General features: G+C 36.9%; 1 protein-coding gene across 3 annotated transcripts in view; it reads right to left on the reverse strand.

The window, feature by feature from the left end:
- Nucleotides 1-9,426: 9,426 nt before the first annotated feature.
- Nucleotides 9,427-24,927, reverse strand: part of LOC138307215 (monocarboxylate transporter 12-like) — a 137,999-nt gene continuing 122,498 nt past the window's right edge. For all 3 annotated transcript variants that reach the window (XM_069247851.1, XM_069247850.1, XM_069247852.1), the window contains 4 exons: nucleotides 13,151-13,294; nucleotides 12,728-12,871; nucleotides 11,467-12,471; nucleotides 9,427-9,694 (listed from right to left, as the gene is read on the reverse strand). In XM_069247851.1, the coding sequence (XP_069103952.1) occupies nucleotides 9,474-9,694; nucleotides 11,467-12,471; nucleotides 12,728-12,871; nucleotides 13,151-13,294 (1,514 nt within the window). In that variant the 3' untranslated portion in view covers nucleotides 9,427-9,473. The remainder of the gene's footprint in view (nucleotides 9,695-11,466; nucleotides 12,472-12,727; nucleotides 12,872-13,150; nucleotides 13,295-24,927) is intronic.

Genomic DNA, 24,927 nt, shown 5'->3' on the forward strand with positions numbered 1-24,927 from the left:
AGACATTGGTGGTCGATGTCGGTAAGACAGTGATACTTTAGGAAACAAAAGACATTGGTGGTCTGTTTCGGTAAGATATTGATACTTTAAGAAACAAAAGACATTTGTGATCGATGTCCGTAAGACAATGATACTTTAGGAAACAAAGGACATTGGTTGTCGATGTCGGTAAGACAGTGATACTTTAGGAAACAAAAGACATTGGTGGTCTGTTTCGGTAAGACAGTGATACTTTAGGAAACAAAAGACATCGGTGGTCGATGTCGGTAAGATAGTGATACGTTAGGAAACAAAAGACATTGGTGGTCGATGTCGGTAAGATAGTGATACTTTAGGAAACAAAATACATTGGTGGTCGGTGTTGGTAAGACAGTGATACTTTAGGAATAGTATCATACACGATAGATGTCGTGTTTTAGATAATTTTACTGAAATGAGTCATCACAACAGATTTTATACAACAACTATCACATCCTTTATTTTCAAAAAATACATTTATATTCTGACATTACAGTACTAGACTGGACATTTTCGTTGCACATCGTACAGTACAGTGTACATATTTCATCACTTAATATATTCATATTTACACACACACAATAAGATGGTAACAAGCCTCCTGAACACAAACCAATTTATTTATATATTTACCTGGATGTGTAACAAAATACCCAGCACGGATCAGACCAACACGATGATTACAAAATGTTTCAAAAACTGTAGATATTTGTCGTGAGGACTAAAATATGAATAAAAATCATCTGGAAATGCAGGTTTTAAAATAAGTCATTCCTATTAAAATGTCGAGTAAAATGTTTAAAATATTTAACATGAACATAAAATTTCAACTGTTTTACTTAAAATAAAGCCACTAAAATGTATCGAACATATGTCATGGTAATAATTTTATTAAACATGTTTTGTTTTAATAGGAGTGGATAATTTATTGCAGATACATGTAATTGTAAGTTACCAGGTACACACAGTTGTCGAACCTATACTAAAACCAGAAATTCTAACTCTATCTTGGTAACAATCATTTACAAATAAATATGAATCCAATGCTAAAATGACCTTTGCTCTTCCTCCCCCTTATAGTAAAAATAAATTGATAATGGGGAGAATCTAACAGCCAAATAAAATATTTTAAATTTAAAAAAATAATTTCAGCACTTTCTAAGAAATAGGGGTGAGAATCTTAGATTATATTCAAGACAGACACTGGTCTTGGTATTGTTTAATATTACACATGCAATGGACACTACAGCATGTTTCCATTCGTGTCTTTTAAAAGCATGTTGAAATAAAGTGATCAAAATAAATGCCGAATGTCATACTTAAAGTTAAAGGCTGCCCAACGTTGAAGGTGCCAGTAACTCAAAGGAAACATCTAATCCCTTCAGTACGACGTACAAGATAAACTGGTAACTTATTTCAGGGATTTATGTAATTAACTGAACATTTAATTAAAATGACATTTTATGAACGATAAAGGAGCAATATACCAATTGCAATTTTGATTATGGTACATTTGTTAGTTGATGAAGTTGCAAAACTTTTTATCCCATCTCCCCTAAAATGAGAGACTATACACTTGGTATACAGTAAGTACATTTAAACACTGTATGATAAGACTTTATATATAACAGTATAACAATGTATGACCATGCATTGGCTATAATATTACAAGACTTCTCATATTGTGTTCCTTTTAAGGGGAATGAAACAATTGATATAAAAACCGTCAATGAGAAAATAAGTTCAAACCAATATTCATGGATAATGACATTTTTGGAAATGAATAAAATTTGAGGTAAAATTCTTATTGTGAATGTTCATATGTAATACCGCGAAACACATACCGGTACATTTTATATATTATATGTACATACATTATATGTAACTACAATGTATGATTGTGACTCGTGATCTAATATTTTTTTCTATGTAGTCATATTGAATGCACATCTAAAGACATTTATGTCTTTATAAAGAGTATTAAATCAGCTTTTTTATAATCTTTAATACTTTTCAAGGCCAATTACTATTTTGGGGTAATTTCCAGCATGTACATAAAAAAAAAACCTAGTTCAATCAAATTATATGCCTCGATCCCATTAAAACAATCTTAAACTATTGCAGTGAACAAGATAATTATAAATGTTTAACATTGCAAGAAAATTGGCTTATTCATGTTTCCCATGTCAGAACAGTGTGAAAGTCTGCTATTTTGTAATGATTTAAAATTTAAAATACTGTAAACTAATGTCAAAATTTGTGGGAAAAACAAAAACAAAATTATTGTTAATTTAATAGTTTGTTCCAATTTGTGCAGACCAACGAGCTTCCACAGTAAAGCATAAATCACCATACACAAAAAGCTGGTCAACATTAGTTTCTCAGTCACCACTGTAAACTCATTCTCAGTCACCACTGTAAACTCATTCTCAGTCACCACTGTAAACTCATTGGAGCTCTTCGAATACAGAGGCTGGAACAATCCATTATAGATTTTCAGGGGGTGCGGAGGGGGTGATGAGTTTAAAGTTCCCATGCCGCAGACTGATGTCAAAATTTCGAGCTTTAAATACCAAGATGACTTTAGTTTACTTAAATTACTTAAGATTCAAATATAAAATGTTAAATATATGTGTCTATGCTATATGTAATAAGTAATTTCATATGTTCAGTTAATTATTTCTTAGGCAACAGGATTGAGGCCATCTTACACAACTACATATGCATTTAAAAGTTTGCATGATGTCACAAGAGCATCTTAAGTAATATCTTATTTCTTAAATTTTCAAATATGTTTTGGTTGGGCTGGGTCTAGCATGGCCCAATCAACAAAAGGTTCCTGACTTTTAGAATGCAAGAAAAACAAAATGGTCTGTAATTGTTCTGTTAAAACGGAGAAATATGCAATCATTAGCAGGACAGTAAATTTTAAGTGAACTTACCATCAACACAGATAACTGGCAAAACCAGGATAGATTGAACACATATAAAGTCTACATTTATCATTATACCATAGTCTACCTTATACAATGTATGTACAGAAATATCACCAACAAGACTGGATCCATGGAGTTTCCAAGTCATCTAAACAATGGGAAAGGGAGAGGGCAGATGTCATACAAACAATAAAACACAGTGTAACACAAAAATAAAACAAAAATCTATTTACAAATGTAGGCAAGTGATAACATTGATGGTGTTTTGAGCATTATCCTGTTGTCATTAATAAATTAACAAGAAATTTGGTAAAACAATAAAAAAAATATGTAAGCAGTTTTAAGAAATAAAAAACGAAAACAAATTGATGACAAAATAACAAAATGTTTAAATAACATTAGGATATGTTGTTACTTTTCCAGGAAAAAAAATTTAGATGAACAAAGATTTGTGAATGGTTTACATGTGTATATGATGTAATTATATTTTATATATAAATATAATGTATATAATTCAACATGACAATGAAAATAATTCAGAACACAATAGCAAAGTCATGTATATAAATCACTTTACAAGAGGCCCACGGGCCATAACGGTCACCATAGTTCGTTTAGAATGAAACAAAGACATATAAACACTATATACTGGCCCTTGAATTCGGTCAGTGATTTTATAAATTTGACTTTTTAATCTATGAAGAGTATATGCTTCCATCACACCTGTGAACTCAGAAGAAGATTTTTTCAAATTTTACGTCATTTTGACCCTGTTTGGCCCCGCCCCTCAGGTCCTGCAGGGGGTCAGCGAGGCCTGATATGGGTGTTAAAATGCTATATCTCCGGCTCATAATTCTAATCAAGTTTGACTCATATCCTATGACAACGGACCAAAAAGTGCTCATAAATGTGTTTTCCCAAAATAAACTTTAGTAAACTTGACACACTCCCAAGGGGAAAACACAGGACCCAAGGGTCATATAACTCACTATTTTTGTAAAGAACCTTAAGACATTTCCATATATGAAAAGTATATGATTCTACCATTTCAAGAATTTCAGAAGAAAATTTTTGAAGTTTGAGCCTATTTGACCCCTTTTGACCCTGCCCCTAAGGCCCCTGGGGTCAGTCATGGAAAATTTGTTAATAGGATTCAATGGCCATCTCATACCGATAATTCTGACATTTGACTCATTTCCTATTACAAATGACCAAATAATGCTCAAAAATTTGTTTTCCATACATAAACTATAGTAAACTTAACCCCCTCCCCAGGGGGAAACGAGAGACCCCAGGGTCATATAATTCTTAATTTTTGTAAAGGACCTTTAGACCTTTCTATCTGTGAAGAGTATTTGATTCCATCATATCTGTGAGTGGAGAAGAAGATTTTTGAAATTTTAGTCAATTTTACCCCTTTTGGCCCCTCCCACAGCCCCCTGGGGTGTGGACCATATAATTCACATTTTGATTGGCCTTAGGCCTAAAAGGTTTGTGCAAAATTTCATTGAAATTGCTTCAGCAGTTTTGGAGAAGAAGTCGAAAATGTAAATTGTATACGGAGATAAGACGGACGACGGATGACGCACGACAGACAATGGATGACGACGGACAACAGGTGATTAGAAAAGGTCACTTGAGACTTCGTTTCAGATGACCTAAAAATACACAACAAATTGAATGTTCTCATAACAATGACCTTTAAACAGCTCCAAACATTTACTATATTAAACAAGAGATCCCAGAGCGATGCAGGACAAAAAAAAAAGACATTTTTCCTGCTATTCCCTTAGTATTATATGTTAATATCCGACTCAAGTATGTCACCATTTTGTGAGGAGTGAGGGGCATGAACATGTTTAATTTGAAAAAACATAAATAGTCAATTCAAGACATATTTCACAATATTTACACTCGTAACAGTAGACTGTTGTTCTAAAATAAATCATCAAATGAACTTTAAATTGTACATATTCTCGGACAAAATGAAAATGATGGACATAGAATGAGGTCCAGCTTTGTAAACATGTGGGTGTATACTGTATATTGAGATTTTACACCTGAAGAGGTAGTTCATTAACGTTGGTAATGAGCTAAAAGACTTATGACTTCGTTCATTTACTCATTAACCCCCAAAGACATGTTTAGACTCTTCTACTTTAAAGCACTAAAACAGTCCAATATGAAATTTCAGGGGTGAATAGTTAATGTAATCTTCATAAAAGATCCTATATAATAACCTCACATTGTGTAAGGTAGCCACCAGCTACTACCTGTTACTGTCACTTGATATTATGGTCCTTTTCAATCGAAAGCCAGGTGTATATATCGCGAAAATAGTTTAATTGACATTTATTTCCACTTGAATTGTTTTCTTGCTTTTTTTTTTTCATTTTTCTACGTTTACATTATTTACAAAATAAAACGTACCATCAAACAAAAGAATGAGATTTGCTGAATGAACAGACTAGAAAATTTAACATGCAATAAAAAGAGAATCAAAAACGGTGAGAACATGTAAATTGTGTTGTGACATCACAAATTGTGGATCTGAGCAATAAACAATGATTCATCATATAAGTAAACAACAATAACAACAACAATTTCAATGGGTTTCCTAGGATACTAAAATAGATGTGTTCCTCATCATTAATAAAGATGATCTTAAATTCTCAAATTAACTTTAATTATAAATTTAAAGTCAATGACCTTATTCAGTGACTTTCCAGCACAAAACATAATTTGAGCATTGATTTTATTTTTGGTCCAGAGTGCTGGAGGGTATATGTAGTAGTCCTAATATGGTCCAGAGTGCTGGAGGGTAGTAGGCCTAATATGGTCCAGAGTGCTGGAGGTATATGTAGTAGTCCTAATATGGTCCAGAGTGCTGGAGGGTAGTAGGCCTAATATGGTCCAGAGTGCTGAAGGGTAGTAGGCCTAATATGGTCCAGAGTGCTTAAGGGTAGTAGGCCTAATATGGTCCAGAGTGCTGGAGGGTAGTAGGCCTAATATGGTCCAGAGTGCTGAAGGGTAGTAGGCCTGATATGGTACAGAGTGATGGAGGGTAGTAGGCCTAATATGGTCCAGAGTGCTGGAGGATCACCAAGTAAGGGCTTGTCATGATCATTCAATTTTGGATTGTCATTTTCTCACAAAAGTATAGTAAGCTTACTCTGTTAATCAGTCATTAACTTTTAACATGAACATTTAGGTTATTAATTTTAATATGGAAGAGACAGAACAGGTCAGGACAGAACTAAAATATAAGTGTTTGACTGAGTACATTAAAGGCCAGACTAATAGAACAGAAGAAAGCAGTAGTTCCTTTTGTTTTAGATTCTATTAACAGTCATCTAGGAAGCAATAGGTTTAATCGGTGGAGAAAAGCAATCAACCAGTGGTCAACTGCCACACAGGCGTCTCCAACACACTACACTACCCTGAAATGGAGGACTAGTGGTTATGTGTCACGACACCTTAATCATCCACTCAGCTACAGTGTCCCCTTCCTGGAGAAAAAACATCTATATCTAGATAGTTAGTTCCTGGCATCTACTCTTAAACAACACGCATATATCTACAAATCGAAAACAAGAGGTGGAGGGAGGGTCAGTGGTAGAATGGCAGACACAATATTTGACTGCATAAAAGTGGATGGTAGTGGTTGAATGTCAGACACATTTATCACTGTGCCACCACAACAAAGAGGTGGATGGTAGTGGTTGAATGTCAGACACATTTACCACTGTTCCATCACAACACAGAGGTGGATGGTAGTAGTTGAATGTAAGACACATTTACCACTGTGCCATCACAACACAGAGGTGGATGGTAGTTGTTGAATGTCAGACACATTTACCACTGTGCCACCACAACACAGAGGTGGATGGTAGTGTTTGAATGTCAGACCCATTTACCACTGTGCCACCACAACACAGAGGTGGATGGTAGTGTTTGAATGTCAGACACATTTACCACTGTGCCACCACTACACAGAGGTGGATGGTAGTAGTTGAATGTAAGACACATTTACCACTGTGCCACCACAACACAGAGGTGGATGGTAGTGTTTGAATGTCAGACACATTTACCACTGTGCCACCACAACACAGAGGTGGATGGTAGTGGTTGAATGTCAGACACATTTACCACTGTTTCCCAACTCCCTTGTTCCTAATAACAACAGAGTGAATCCAGTATATATAAATATAATTAACTCGGTAATGAAGTTTTATAGAGATATTTTTACACTTTACAAGAATACACTAGTTGTACTTTACAAGAATACACTAGTTGTACTTTACAAGGATACACTAGTTGTACTTTACAAGAATACACTAGTTGTACTTTACAAGAATACACTAGTTGTACTTTACAAGAATACACTAGTTGTACTTTACAAGGATACACTAGTTGTACTTTACAAGGATACACTAGTTGTACTTTACAAGGATACACTAGTTGTACTTTACAAAGATACACTAGTTGTACTTTACAAGGATACACTAGTTGTACTTTACAAGAATACACTAGTTGTACTTTACAAGGATACACTAGTTGTACTTTACAAGGATACACTAGTTGTACTTTACAAGAATACACTAGTTGTACTTTACAAGAATACACTAGTTGTACTTTACAAGAATACACTAGTTGTACTTTACAAGAATACACTAGTTGTACTTTACAAGAATACACTAGTTGTACTTTACAAGGAATACACTAGTTGTACTTTACAAGAATACACTAGTTGTACTTTACAAGAATACACTAGTTGTACTTTACAAGAATACACTAGTTGTACTTTACAAGAATACACTAGTTGTACTTTACAAGATACACTAGTTGTACTTTACAAGAATACACTAGTTGTACTTTACAAGAATACACTAGTTGTACTTTACAAGATACACTAGTTGTACTTTACAAGAATACACTAGTTGTACTTTACAAGAATACACTAGTTGTACTTTACAGAATACAATTGATTTACACTAGTTGTACTTTACAAGAATACACTAGTTGTACTTTACAAGAATACACTAGTTGTATCTTTACAAGAATACACTAGTTGTACTTTACAAGAATACACTAGTTGTACTTTACAAGAATACACTAGTTGTACTTTACAAGAATACACTAGTTGTACTTTACAAGAATACACTAGTTGTACATGTTTAGTTGTACTTTACAAGAATACACTAGTTGTACTTTACAAGAATACACTAGTTGTACTTTACAAGAATACACTAGTTGTACTTTACAAGAATACACTAGTTGTACTTTACAAGAATACACTAGTTGTACTTTACAAGAATACACTAGTTGTACTTTACAAGAATACACTAGTTGTACTTTACAAGAATACACTAGTTGTACTTTACAAGAATACACTAGTTGTACTTTACAAGAATACACTAGTTGTACTTTACAAGAATACACTAGTTGTACTTTACAAGAATACACTAGTTGTACTTTACAAGAATACACTAGTTGTACTTTATACACACTTTACAAGAATACACTAGTTGTACTTACAAGAATACACTAGTTGTACTTTACAAGAATACACTAGTTGTACTTACAAGATACACTAGTTGTACTTTACAAGAATACACTAGTTGTACTTTACAAGAATACACTAGTTGTACTTTACAAGAATACACTAGTTGTACTTTACAAGAATACATAGTTGTATTTACAAGTTGTACTTTACAAGAATACACTAGTTGTACTTTACAAGAATACACTAGTTGTACTTTACAAGAATACACTAGTTGTACTTTACAAGAATACACTAGTTGTACTTTACAAGAATACACTAGTTGTACTTTACAAGAATACACTAGTTGTACTTTACAAGAATACACTAGTTGTACTTTACAAGAATACACTAGTTGTACTTTTACACACACTTTACAGAATACACTAGTTGTACTTTACAAGAATACACTAGTTGTACTTTACAAGAATACACTAGTTGTACTTTACGAATACAGAATACACTAGTTGTACTTTACAAGGATACACTAGTTGTACTTTACAAGGATACACTAGTTGTACTTTACAAGAATACACTAGTTGTACTTTACAAGAATACACTAGTTGTACTTTACAAGAATACACTAGTTGTACTTTACAAGAATACACTAGTTGTACTTTACAAGGATACACTAGTTGTACTTTACTTTACACAGTTGTACTTTACAAGATACACTAGTTGTACTTTACAAGGATACACTAGTTGTACTTTACAAGATACACTAGTTGTACTTTACAAGGATACACTAGTTGTACTTTACAAGAATACACTAGTTGTACTTTACAAGGATACACTAGTTGTACTTTACAAGGATACACTAGTTGTACTTAACAAGAATACACTAGTTGTACTTTACAAGAATACACTAGTTGTACTTTACAAGAATACACTAGTTGTACTTTACACAAGAATACACTAGTTGTACTTTACAAGAATACACTAGTTGTACTTTACAAGAATACACAAGTAGTTGTAGATTATGTGACTGCTTCAATCTTCTCTCCATTTTCGTTGGATGACTTACTAACAGAGTTGAGTTCTGATGTGACAGCCGCCTCTTCCAGTGGTTGTTCTACATTGGGCTGGAAAAGTTTAACAATGAAAGGATGTAAAAGGAGTAGGGCTGCTCCAAGTATCATACAGAATCCATTCAGGTAGGTCAGAGTCTGGAACGATCCAGTTTCTTCCTTTACAAAACCTGAGGAAAATAAAACAAAAACTTTTGTCAATGTTTCTATTAGATCAGAACAAGCTAAGCTAAATGCTTAATACAGGTACCACAATGAAAATTGGTTGATTATTTAAATGCCACATGATACCTTAAAACAAATATGCATTTGTTACAAGAGATCCCAGAGGGATCTGGGCATCTACCAAAGATTGATCTATGACTGACATTTGGAGGGAAAAGGGATCTCAAACTTTAACTATCAATATCCAAGATGGTGACGGCATATGGCCCATCTTGTTGACTGAACTGTCCCAATATGCAATATGCACAACTAGGATCCAAGGGGAACCTACATAAATGAAATTTGTGAAAGATCCCTTTTGTACTTCATAAGAAATAACAGTAACAAACTACAATTACCAAAGTTTGAGATGGTTTCATGGTGGCCATTTTGTTGACCAATTGGTCCAAAAATATTTTGTGTGAATTAAGGGCCGTAGGGGAAACTTCAAATAAAATTTGAAAAAGGTCCTTTTAGAACTTTCTGAGAAATAGCAGTAACTTAAAAACAATCCAAGATGGCTGACAATCCAAGACGGCTGCCTGTCAGCCATCTTATTGATTGATCATTCCCAAAATGCAATATGCACAACTAAGGTCCAAGAGGAACCTACATATGGAATTTTAGACAGACCCCTTAAGTACTTTCTGAGAAATAGCAGTAACAAACTTCAATTTTTGGTGTGAAAATAGTAATTCTGTTATGATGCAGTGACAAGTTGTATTGCTAGCCATGTAACACAGCTTCAGAAAACAGGTCCGGAGTGTATTGCCATAGAATAAATCAGCACTGCATTACACCCCTAGGTATAAAAGAAATAAATCTAATAAATAGATCCAAAGTAGTGTCAAACTTGGGGATCGGATAGACAATCACAATCATTCAATTGACACACAAATCAACTGATAATCGATAGTTCAATTGATTAATGAGGCATGCTTTGGAAAGGTTTAAGTACATGTATTTGCTGTTTTTTGTTATTTTACTGAATTAAATTAATGCTGGAATACAGTGTTACTAGTTTGATTTATAAGGATTCCCTTTCACAGACCTTTACAGCATACTAACAACTTGTATGTAACGTAAAGTGTTGTAAAACCTTCATCATTCTGAACCAGCAATAGTGACCTTAAGGTTTTATTGTGTTAGACATACCTCTTGGTCTATAAATATCTTTTTTAAAGACAATCTGTTCTACACTATACAATCCTTTAAATTTGAAATTAATCAGTGACGTCAAACAGAGGGAGTCTTATATGTTATGCTGAGACAATTCTATAAACACTCTAGTCGAATCCATTAGTATATATGTAATGGGCTTTATGGGTAATTCCAGAATTTGTTAATTGATAAAAGACTTTTTTAATTGATATTTTAACTGATTTAAAAAAAAATCAAACAAAAGTAAGCCTACGGAATGATAATGAATATAGAACATCTTACAAAGGTGGGAAAATCAATTTGGCTGGCGCTAATTGATGGATAGCATTAATTTGTTACTATGTGAGAGTCAATTAGATAGGCTTAAATAAATCCAGAGATACATCAACAGATTCTTAACATTGATGTGGCCAATAACAGCATTGGACCACACAGTGTTAAACTGACCTGTGTCCAGAAATTCTAACTTTTCAAATTTAATGAATAAAACATATGGGATGTGGATGCAACATTTTTTGGTCTTGGATATATATAAATAAAATAATGGAACTGTTATGGTTCTAATTGCTTTTCTCACCTTCAAATGGCTGTCCAACAGCAGCACCAAATCCCTGAATTAGCAGGATCATACCAAGCGCTCTGGGCATGACCTCTAGACCTACAAGGTCAATTAGTACAACAGCGTTAATAGCAACATAAGCACCGCCTGAAAACCCGTACACCGCCACATGGATAGCCATCCACCAGTATGTATCGGCCACGCCGTATAATACAATATTGGAGCCACAGATGATGCACATAACAGACATAATCTTGTACCTGTGACACAAATTGAGGTCTCCTAAAACACCCACAAATATTCGGCCAAGAAGGTCTCCGATCCCGGAAATGGACACCAGCCAAGTCTTACTGTGTTTGTCAATGTTCTTTGAGGCGGCGTCAAGTGGCATGAAGATGATGAAGTTGAAATAGCCAAAGAACAAGAAAAAGCTGACTAGTGTGTAGATGACAACTATTGGATTTTTGAACTCTGACCAGTATATCAGTTTTGGAAACTTCAGTCCACATGTGAGTGAGCTTTTTGTGGATTTTTCTTTTTCCTCCGACTGAGAGTCTGGAATGACAACTTGTCCCAAACTTTCCATGGAGCCCATCACCAGACTCCCAGTACTGGACAAATGTCCGTATCTCGCGTCCTTCTTTAATAAGGCTATTTCTGATATATTGTGACAGTTTCCTGAAGTCTCGTTTTCAATACATTCTTCCTGATCATCCATCTTGGACACATGATTGCCATCGAGGGGAAGTTTTGCCTCAAGATCTTGGTTTTTCCGGTGTGAGTAGAAATCTATCGGGCGATACAGTGCCCCACATATACACAGGTTCAAATAGAAGCCTCCTAGGAAGAGGAATGTCCCTCGAATGGTGTAGGTATCTAGCAGGTGCTGTAGAATCGGAGGAATCGCAAACTGACCTACACTCGCTCCAATCAGGGCTAATGCGTTAGCTATTGACCTTCGTTTCTCAAAGTAATACCCAAGCATGACTAGACCATTTCCAAACAAACAGGCATTGGAAAAACCTAAAAAATGGTAAAGTTCATTTAATTTGTAAAACTACATGTATTTAATTTATGCTTTTATTTAAAAGTCAATATCATCAAAAAGAAGAATCTGTTATTTATAATATTTTAATAATTAAAGTTTTTCAGTATATAATGTAGAATATTCTCTGACTCAAAATATATAAACAAGGAAGTAAATTTCAATGGATATGTAACCAAGAAAACAATAACTTCAGGATTATACTTTAAGCATACAGATGACGGATGAACTTACCTGCGAAGATACCAAACATACAGATGACATACTCAATGCTGATGACAAAGTAACAGAGGGACACACCAAAACATCCCATCAGTCCACCAAATATCACAACCACACGCTGCGAAAAATGCTGTCCAAACGCCAGACCGAATGGAGCTGTAGAAGGAATCATCAAAATCTCTTTAATAGCAAGAAAATCATTCATGAACATTAAATAAATTAATTTCAATATCAGACATTTCGACCATGCAATATAGCCTACATTATATTTACCAAATGATTTTGTGAAAAATCATGATTTAGCATGTGTAATTTGCAAATAATTGCAGTGTGTAAACATCAACGATAACCAGTTTATCACATGATTTTTCCATTATGACACATAGTACTTGGATAAATCAGTTGGTTATATTGACAGTGTTGTATCATACTTACAGGCTAGTGTATAGATGCCCCCAGCCACTCCCATTACAAGGGCTGCTGTAGCAATGTCCGTGCTGAAATACACCACTAGCTCCTCCAGCATGATTCCAAAGGATTTCGCTATACCCACCATGAAAAAGTTACAGCCAAAGAATCCTGCAGCAAAAAAGGAAATTATTAGTGAGAAGATTTAAGCAAACAAAATTATTCAGAAGAGACTAGGTCAACATGGTTTATCTCCCATGAAGCGACTAGGTCTCCCTTGCAGAGACAAGGTCAACATGGTTTATCTCCCCTGATTTACATACATAAGGTTATTGTGTTATCCAGCCTAATAGAAAACACATTAAAGATGCTCCACCACCGACAGACCATAATGGTAAAGATGCTCCACCGCCGACAGACCATAATGGTTAAGATGCTCCACCGCATAATGGTAGTGTCCACCAGACCATAAATGCAAAAGATGCTCCACCTCCGACAGACCATAATGGTAAAGATGCACCACCACCGACAGACCATAATGTAAAGATACTCCCCACCGACAGACCATAAAGGTAAAGATGTCACCACCGACAACCATAATGGTAAAATGCTCCACCGCCAACAGACCATAAAGGTAAAATGCTCCACCGCCGACAGACCATAATGGTAAAGATGCTCCACCGCCAACAGACCATAATGGTAAAGATGCTCCACCGACGACATAACAGAACCACGACCATAAGGTAAAGATGCTCCACCGACAGACCATAAAGGTAAAGATGCTCCACCGCCGACAGACCATAATGGTAAAGATGCTCCACCACCGACAGACCATAATGGTAAAGATGCTCCACCGCCGACAGACCATAATGGTAAAGATGCTCCACCACCGACAGACCATAATGGTAAAGATGCTCCACCGCCAACAGACCATAATGGTAAAGATGCTCCACCGCCGACAGACCATAATGGTAAAGATGCTCCACCGCCGACAGACCATAATGGTAAAGATGCTCCACCGCCGACAGACCATAATGGTAAAGATGCTCCACCGCCGACAGACCATAATGGTAAAGATGCTCCACCACCGACAGACCATAATGGTAAAGATGCTCCACGACAGACCATAATGGTAAAGATGCTCCACCCCGACAGACCATAATGGTAAAGATGCTCCACCACCGACAGACCATAATGGTAAAGATGCTCCACCACCGACAGACCATAATGGTAAAGATGCTCCACCACTGACAGACCATAATGGTAAAGATGCTCCACCACCGACAGACCATAATGGTAAAGATGCTCCACCGCCGACAGACCATAATGGTAAAGATGCTCCACCGTGGACAGACCATAATGGTAAAGATGCTCCACTGACCGACAGACCATAATGGTAAAGATGCTCCACCATGGACAGACCATAATGGTAAAGATGCTCCACTGTGGACAGACCATAATGGTAAAGATGCTCCACCGCCGACAGACCATAATGGTAAAGATGCTCCACCGCCGACAGACCATAATGGTAAAGATGCTCCACCGCCGACAGACCATAATGGTAAAGATGCTCCACCGCCGACAGACCATAATGGTAAAGATGCTCCACCGCCAACAGACCATAATGGTAAAGATGCTCCACCGTGGACAGACCATAATGGTAAAGATGCTCCACCGCCGACAGACCATAATGGTAAAGATGCTCCACCGCCAACAGACCATAATGGTAAAGATGCTCCACCGCCGACAGACCATAATGGTAAAGATGCTCCACCGCCGACAGACCATAATGGTAAAGATGCTCCACCGCCGACAGACCATAATGGTAAAGATGCTCCACCGCCGACAGACCATAATGGTAAAGATGCTCCACCGCCGACAGACCATAATGGTAAAGATGCTCCACCGCCGACAGACCATAATGGTGTGACCTTGAATGAAGGTTAATGTCATTCATTTGAAGAAACTTTGTAGCCCTTCATCCCATGAGCCAAATTTTCAGTTGTTTAAATAGAAAAGTTGACGCCAGACGGATGCCGCACCACGGCATTATAAGCTCACCTGCCCTTCTTCAGGCAGGTGAGCTAAAAATGTCAGGAAATCAACAATCATAATTAATTTGAATAACAGCTTACCTGGGTGGCATTCGCCATTGTGGATCTGTAGTGTACTCTGTTGTCTGTATGTTAATTCACATAAATGGCAGGTGAGTGTTCCATCTGTGGGAGGCTTGACTGTTCCATCTGAAAGACCCTGGACTGTTGCATACATGTATGTAGGAGCATGGACTGTTCTATCTATGGCAGCAGGAATAATTTTATCTGTTTTAACCTTGTGACTTAAAATCAATACCTTATATCTATGAAAATACTGTATATGTTATAAATATGAATAATTTCGTGGTGGATAAATTATATGACTGTATAACATTATTACTATATAAATAAATTGTATGCTCCACTTTAACTCCAATTTCTTGGACTAACATTTTTCAAACTTGATGCGATAATTGACCCATTGACATCTGTAGAAAAACGGCCAATTCTATATATAGGAGCCTGGGCTGTTCCATCTGTTGAAGCCAGGAGATTCCATCAGCAGGAGCCTGGATTATTCCAATCTGATTGAAATACAGATCCTTATAACCACTCCGTTCAATAGAGGATCTGAGAAAATCCGATTAAGGGTCATGTTCGGATGACCTTTATACCACGTGTAATTCTGATCAAATGCATTTTCTGCACGTTGTTCTGTCAATTGACAACGCTATTTCGTCCCAACATACAAATACGATTAGCTTTATTGTGCTCTTTGGGCGAGATGACTACCTACACAGAAATAATTCTTACAGTTTTTCAAACTATTTCGTCCCATGAAATTCACTGTCAAAATTTTGCCAGCAGCAATTTGATTGGCCATTTGCAAAGGTCACCTGGACATGACCCCTTATGGGATTTTCTCAGATCCTCTTATCTAACGTAGTGATAAAAAGGATCTGTATTTTAATCAGATTGGGATTATTCCTTCTGCAGGAGCCTGGAGAGTTCCATCTGGACTGTATATCTATAACAGCATGAATAGTTCTATCTGTTTGAACCCTGTGACCTAAAATGACATCAAAACCTAATGTCTATAAAAACATTATATATGTTATAAATACGAATAATTTCGTGGGGGATAAATTTCATGACTGTATAACATTACAACTATATAAATACGTATATGCTTCACTTTATCAAGAATGGTCCATTCCATTGACTAAAATTTTACAAACCTGATGCAACAATAGACCAAATCACATCTTCAGCTCTAGAAAAATGGATAAGTTCGATTGTTGGAGCCTAGATAATTCTGTCTGTTGGTGCCAGGAGAATTCCATCTGCAGGATCCTGGACTTTTCCATCTGCAGGAGCCTAGACTGTTCCATCTGTGGGAGCTTGGGCTGTTCATCTGTGGGAGCTTGGTCAGTTACATCTACAGATACCTGGACTGTTTTATTCGTAAGAGCCTGGATAGTGTCATATGCTGAAGCCTGGACTGTTTCATTTGTAGGAGCCTGGATAGTGTCATATCCAGAAGCCTTGACTGTTCCGCCTGTTTTAACCTTGATACCTGAAAAGCTTTAGACATACGGTATATACTAATTTGATTGAAGTCATACACCCATGACTTGGTTTACCAAGTACTATAAATAACAAGAGGCCCAGAGGGCCTGTATCACTCACCTGGTTTGTAATGCCTAGTTATGTTCTGAAAACCGGTCCATTGATTCTTTACTGAAGGAATTTGAATATTTACCTTTAATTCCCCTAATGGGCCCTACTCTTTCTGCTCCAGGGGGACAAAGCCAAAATTTATACAAATTCTGATAACCCCAAGGATGTTTCTGGCCAAATTTGGTTACAATCCATGCAGAACTCTAGGACAAGTAGCGATTTATAGGATTTGCCTGTTTTTCCCCAATTGGCCCCCGCCCCTCCTGCCCCCGGAGGGTTAGAGCCAAAATTTATACAAGTTCTATTCCCCTTTCCCCATGGATCTTTCTGGCCAAATTTGGTTACAGTTCATGCAGAACTCTAGGACAAGTAGCGATTTATAGGATTCACCTGTATTTCCCCTATTGGGCCCCGCCCCTCATGCCCCCGGGGGATCAGAGCCAAAATTTATACAAGTTCTGTTCCCCTTCCCCAAAGGATGTTTCTGGCTAAATTTGGTTACAATCCGTGCAGAACTCTAGGACAAGTAGCGATTTATAGGATTTTCCTGTATTTCCCCTATTGGGCCTTCGCCCCTCCTGCCCCCGGGGGGATCAGAGCCAAAATTTATACAAGTTCTGTTCCCCTTTCCGTAAGGATATTTCTGGCCAAATTTGGTTACAATCCATGCAGAACTCTAAGACAAGTAGCGATTTATAGGATTTACATGTATTTTCCCTATTGGGCCCCGCCCCTCCTGCCCCCGGGGGGGGTCAGAGCCAAATTTATACAAGTTCTGTTCCCCTTCCCCAAAGGATGTTTCTGGTTAAATTTGGTTACAATCCATGCAGAACTCTAGGACAAGTAGCGATTTATAGGATTTACCTCTATTTCCCCTATTGGGCCCCGCTCCTCCTGCCCCCGGGGGGTCAGAGCCAAAATTTATACAAGTTCTGTTCCCCTTCCCCAAAGGATGTTTCTGGCTAAATTTGGTTACAATCCATGCAGAACTCTAGGACAGGTAGCGATTTATAGGATTTACCTCTATTTAACCTATTTGGCCCCGCTCCTCCTGTCCCGGAGGTTAGAGCCAAAATTTATACAGGTTCTGTTCCCCTTTCCCTAAGGATATTTCTGGCCAAATTCGGTAACAATCCATGCATAAATCTAGGACTAGCAGCGATTTTAAGGAAATGTTGATGGACGACGGACGCCGTGCCATGACATGACTGAGTTTCACTAAAGGTCGTAAGTCTACACGTAGACGTTGAAGTAAATCTACTTACGATTTTATTTACGTCTATCTTAGGTGCGTTTCACTAAAGGTCGTAAGTATGGACGTAAACGTTGACGTAGACGTATCTTACGACTTGAACTCTTTAAGAAGGAGATAAATGACCCCTTAGATACAATAAATGGAGTCTGCGCATTACTTACTTTCGTTTTGGTATTTTTATCATCGTCTGCATAATGTCCGGCAAGAAGCCCAGAAAACCTAATTGGACGGATGGTAAGATGGAGGTTTTAGCGGAGTCTTTTCTGAACTCGGCCAAAATTCTCCGTGGGAAATTAACCCCAAACCTAACTGCTGATATGAAAAAGGCAAAATGGCTTAAAATATCGGAGGGGTGTGTTTATTTACAAATATTTATTATGGTACTGTGAAGGGTTAACTTTGTCATCGACTGGTCAAATGCTGGAAAAATATGTTATCTAATCGCAGATTTAAATATCAGGAAAATGTTGTTTTGTTCATTCTTTTTATAAGTGGTGATAAATAATTTATCACATAGTTAGTATGAGTTACATGAGAGAACCCGGTTCATTGGAGAAATGTGACTGCCTTGCGTTTTTTAGTGTTACTTTAGGCCTAACGTTATCCTCTTTAGGAAGGCTCTGGGTTCTGTCCCCTGGCCGAGACACACCAAAGTCTATAAAAGTGGTAGTTTCTGCTCCTGCTTAGCGTTCAGCATACATGGAGTGGGACGACTGGTTCGCCCGTTGTCAGTATAATGTGACCGGGTGGGGTGTGTTGCTTGGTGTCTTCGGCGGCATGCTTCAGTGATATAGCACTATAAAAAGGGCAACAGTTCCACTATACAAGAAGACACAACACGAACATACCGCAGTCTCCCAGTACACTCACCTCGCACAGCATACACGCAACACACCGCATACATGGGAGGCCGTCCTTACATGACCATAGCTGTTAATAGGACGTTAATTAATCAAACAAACAAACAAACAAACAATCCTCTTTAGGTTGAGGCCGCCATCGATTTCGGCAGCGATATTTTTCATTTTGAATCACAACTCATAGACTATCAATTCAGCAGAATCAACGCTGTCACGCAAACACGTTTATGATGGATAGGTCGTAGACTTTTTTAATAACTAGATCTACTTGAGAATCGACATGGATTACTGGCAATTGATAATCTTTAGTAAAAACGTCTTTAGACTATATAATTTTGATCACATACTTTTTGTCAACTCCGTTTATTTTAACCGCCATTTGGCACTTGTTGACAATGAGTTCCGGACCCCTATAGAAGACTAGGTGCTCCAGTTAAGATGAGACGAGAACACGAGTAAAATACCCAATGAAAATCTGTCAATTCCACTCTTAAAAATGTATGAACGTGTACAAATTACCCCAACAAATATTTTAACACCTCTTGGAGGATTAACACAGCCTATGTTCAGAAATCATATAACCGTGATTATCTCGGGATCCTCTGAACTCCAAATTTAATATAGCACTGTATATAGTGGTGTCGTTGACTACGTTCGAGCAGTTTCAAAAAATTGATTTTCACTAAAATCAGGATTTCCTTCTAGACGAGTAAATTCACTAAAACAGGCAAAAAAGGTGCAGGCGACGCTTAAACTTACAGAAATATTCTATTTTTTTTTTAATTCCTTAATATGATATTAGTCATTGTGATATCCAATGCAAAATTGCGCATATTTTTAATGGGTATTTAAATAATTGATGTTTTAGAAACCAGTGTCATTACAACTGAATGTAAATTTTGTCAATATATATTTACAACTTGATTATATGATATTTATTTCAAAATAACATTTTATTGAGCATTGACATTTTTTGACATGCATTGGTATGTAACATACATGTATATTGGGTGTTTTAGCATATCCAGTGGTGCACATTAGTGCAGAAACATATATACATAGTATATATCTGTTTCTTGTTAGTGGAATGAGGTATTCATGATATATATCACCTAATGCATTCATTAGATGTTCCTTATATTTAATAAATACTGTATGCTTATCCAATTGATTATATTAATGTTTATTTTTTATTAAGAATTAGTTCAGTGGCCATGTGTAATAGCACTGTTGATGAGACAAAAAAAAGATGGCTGGACGCGCAAAGTGCCGTGAAAAAAGGAGTCATTTTGATGGAAAGTAGCAAATGGGACAGGTGGTGGTTCACCCCCGGATGTCCCAATGAAGCTTGGGAGCTAATGGTGAGTTTTCTTCTTCCATTTTCTAATTTGAAAAGAAGCATGTACTGATTTATACCAATTACCAAATGTTTATTTTTTATAGCCAATTAAAAAAAACCACACAACTAACATGAACAACAAGAATGATTATTATGCAACAAAGATGCATGGTACATTATATTAATCTGATATGCATGTACATGTATATAATATTGACAATGAACAATACCCAGGGGTTACTCTCACTATAAATATATATACAATATGTATGACAGTAATAGAAGCCCTTAGAGTATTTGATGATAGATATTGACATCACAGATCATTTTAAGAATTGACAGACAGAAGCTTCTTAACTATACACTGACACAGTTAAAGACAAAATACAATACATGTATTACCCTTTTTATATAGAATAGTATAAATAAGTATTAATTGCAAAATAATTGATTAAAATAGCCTTTTGAAAAACATAAATTATATTATAATCATGAAGAAAGGGCGTAGTTGAATATTATTTTATATTTACATAATTTATATACACAGGTGTTGCAAGGAATCCCGGATGTGGCAATAAGTGGCATCGAAGGGGCAGTGGACACTGGACTAATAGATTGTGGGAGAGGTATGCTCTAGTTCAAATTTGTTCATTAATACATCATATACATTGTAATTGGATATCACATTTACAGCAGTACCAAACTTAGTGTAAAAATGACACTAGCTATATCAGGTTCGGATCCGGTTCGGATAAAAAAATGCTCAAGATATGAACCGATTAGTATACCGTTTTAGAAAATGTTTATCTTTATTATAGGTTCGAAACAGACTACATTTTGTATTTCTTCTACTTCAGGCTACCAATCGGAAGTCATGATTTCAATATACAGACTTGACTGTTTAGAGAATAAGATCAGAAAGTATTGTCTACTGGCGGAGAACTAGAAAATACAATAATTTACATATGAAACCAGGCTCTAGGTTCATCAAAACAATCTTTGAGCTAAGTTTAGAGTTAAGCCAAACAATCATTGTAGGTCTAAGCACATGGACTCATTCCTGGTGATGACATATATGAGATATTGTGTAATCGGTAATGTATGTAAATAGATGTTACCCTAGTTTGATTAACGTCCTATTAACAGCTATGGTTATGTAAGGACGGCCTCCCATGTATGCGATGTGTTGCGTTCATATTGTGCGAGGTGTGTGTTTTAGGAGACTGCAGTATATTCATGTTGTGTCTTCTTGTATAGTGGAACTGTTGCCTTACGCCAGAAATTCTATAAATCTCTCACCACTAGGAAAGAGTCCAAAGAGACTGTTTTAGACTTAAAACTGTATTGTGATTTTTGGGTCGGGCGACTGTTTTACTTAGCTTTAATGGTAGTCTTAATTAAACTAATCAGACGTGGTATTCCCTTCTCTCACGTCTCTGTAACAAGTTACGCAAAAAGCTATCGTTTCTTAGAAATAATTTTAGGGACTGTATACAGTACAAATAGGGATTTTCATAACTTCTTACGCTTACGCTTATCTCTGTAGTCACCTATATATAATTTTCATATTTGTTCTTCACAGTATAGCTGGTCATTTACTGGTATCAAAATTTTAAACTGAACCTGAGAAAATTTTAAAGTTTAGCGGAAATTGGGATCTTCAGGGTACTCAAATCGATGTCCCGTGAAATCACGAAAATATAGGCCTACTCACGAAATAACCGGCTATAAAGTGCATCTGTATCGATCTACAAATATAATGCCAATAGCGTAAACTTTGACGATATGCTGACATATGATACTTCCCCGGGATTAATATAGTGAATTGCAGTGCTATAACAAACGAGTGTCATTGTAAAGAGAGAAAAAAGAAAAGAAAATATGAATACAAGATTATTCAGTTAGCTCCCAGCTAATTGGAATGAGTAAAGAAGGCTATTGCTTGCAACACAAAACGCCAAAGGAGAACATTCTGTTAATATAAAGTACATGTACATGTAAATGTAGCTGCAATATTTTAGCTCAAAAGACTTTAAGACGGAAAATGTCGTACTTGTTTGATATTGCTTAACAATTCGTACCCGGCCGAAATGTATAGTAGGCCGGGTACGTATATTCGTTCTAATGTAAGTGATACTGATGGGGTTTATTTTAAGATCCAAGAGAAAGTTTGTCAAATTGGCATATGTCATAGAAGGATTCGGACATTGTGCTCTTTGTGTTCTGGAAAAATGATTAGGAAATAACACTCTCAGCGAAACGTCATGCGTGGTTTAACAAGAGTAATAAATAGAATTGCACATTGTACAGTTCTATTTCGCCTCTCTATTTCATGATACAGTATCACTGTGGTTGATAACGTAAATGATTGGGATTGTTTGTTTGTTTGTTTGATTAATTAACGTCCTATTAACAGCTATGGTCATGTAAGGACGGGGCCTCCACAAAGTATGCGATGTGTGTTTTGCGTGTAAGTGTTGGGCAGGTGCTTGTATCAGGAGACTGCGGTATATATTCATGTTGTGTCTTCTTGTATAGTGGAACCTTTTGGCCCCTTTTTATAGTGCAAAATCACTGAAGGCATGCCGCCGAATGACCCCAAGCAACACACCCCACCCGGGTCACATTATACTGACAGACGGGCGAAGCCAGTTCGACCCACTCCCTTTGGCTGGCGCTAAGCAGAGCAAGAAACTATACCACTTTCAGACTATTGGTGTGACTCGGCCTGGGACAAACCCAGAGCCTTCCTCACGAGGTGCGTAACGCTTCAACCACAAGGCCAAAAGTGAGGCGGTGGTGCCAAGGGAGGCATTAGGAAGGATTAAAGTCAGTATAATAATAGAAAAGATAAGATCCTAAATTTAGTCGCCTTTTACGATCATGCAATAGGGGCAGCAGGTACAATTCTAACGCCCTACCTGCAGGGCCAGATTGGGATTGTAAATACTAAACAACATTTTTTTGAAGTAGTGCAGCTGCACACAAAAAAAAAAAAAACGTCGCGAACTTGATGTTACGTCATTATTTCGGGCAGTGACGTCACATATTTCAGACAGTTCTGGCAGCAAGAGGGTTATTGAATATTCTAAGGTCAAATGTTAACGCATTCATGGAACCACTACGTAGACGTAATGAAATATATTCAAATTTTGAAAAAGGTGAAATCGTAGAAATCACTCTTACTGTGTTTGTGTTGATTTTTTCTGTTACTGATTTACTATTAGTCTAGTATGTTACACAAAAGTCATAGTGATATCCTGAAAAATGACCCGTCGCATGGTTTTTCTTTAGTGCTAAATTGTCACATCCGTAACATTCAAACTGTCTGCTAAGCACTGTAAACAAAAACGAAAATGAGATCTACTTACTTGCAATTGTGTTGGAATTGCAAAACTCCTTGCTGTCACTGGTCTCAGCTGGGTATCAACCCCTTCAATTAATGACAAAATGACGTGCCTCGGGAACCTATACCTGCTTATAAGGTTAGTATCTACCAAAACATCTCACGGCTGGCTCCTGTCCCGAAATATTGAGTTACGCCTCAACAAAGCTCGGTTTTGTTATCTCAAAAAGAAAAGTGACGCCATTTTGTTGTAAATAATAAGCTACGTTTAATTCTACGTGTACCATAACGCAGGCGTAGACTTACGTGTTACATTTAGTCGTAACCTCGCTGCACGTAAAGTTACGACTTTTAGTGAAACTCATTTTAGACGTAAGTTACGTCTACGTCTACATGTAGACTTACGACCTTTAGTGAAACTCAGTCCAGGTGAGCTATAAATCTGATGGTAATACGATAGTGGTCAGATTCAGTTGACCACGAGCCTTCTGATTACTCATTTATTATAGGCTAATTAGTAGTGTTGTTTTAAAATTGACTGTGGCAAGTCTTTAGTGACAAGATGGAATATATCTAATCTCTCAAATTAGGGTTGACCTCGGGTCACAGAATATTACGCCTCTTGTATATATTTTGTTTGTTTGTTTGATTAATTTACGTCCTATTAACAGCTATGGTCATGTAAGGACGGCCTCCCATGTACGCGGTGTGTTGCATGTATGTTGTGCGTGGTGCGTGTTTTGGGAGACTGCAGTATATTCATGTTGTGCCTTCTTGAATAGTGGAACTGTTGCCCTTTTTATAGTGTTATATCATTGTAGCATGCCGCCGAAGACACCAAGCAACACACCCCACCCGGTCACATTATACTGACAACGGGCGAACCAGTCGTCCCACTCCCTGTTTGCTGAGGGCCAAGCAGGAGCAGAAACTACCACTTTTATAGACTTTGGTTTGTCTCAGCAAGGGGACATAACACAGAGCCTTCCTCACGGGGGCGGGCGCTCAACTCAAGGCCAAAAGTGAGGCAGTGCCAAGGGAGGCATTAGGAAAGATAAAGTCAGTTAGAAAGAAGAGAAAAGATAATATCCTAAATTTATTCGACTTTTACGATCATGCAATAGGGGTAGCAGGTACAATTCTAACGCCCTATTGTATTCATATAAATTACGACGCCAAAAAAAAACCACTGTCACAGCGATTCTTTCTGAATTGTAGGATGTCTTATGTAAAACATTGTCGTTAGGCATGTTTGGCGACTCTCGATCTTTTCATTAAATAGCATAAA

Source organism: Argopecten irradians, chromosome 14 (genome assembly GCF_041381155.1).
Source record: "Argopecten irradians isolate NY chromosome 14, Ai_NY, whole genome shotgun sequence".
Classification (NCBI taxonomy): domain Eukaryota; kingdom Metazoa; phylum Mollusca; class Bivalvia; order Pectinida; family Pectinidae; genus Argopecten; species Argopecten irradians.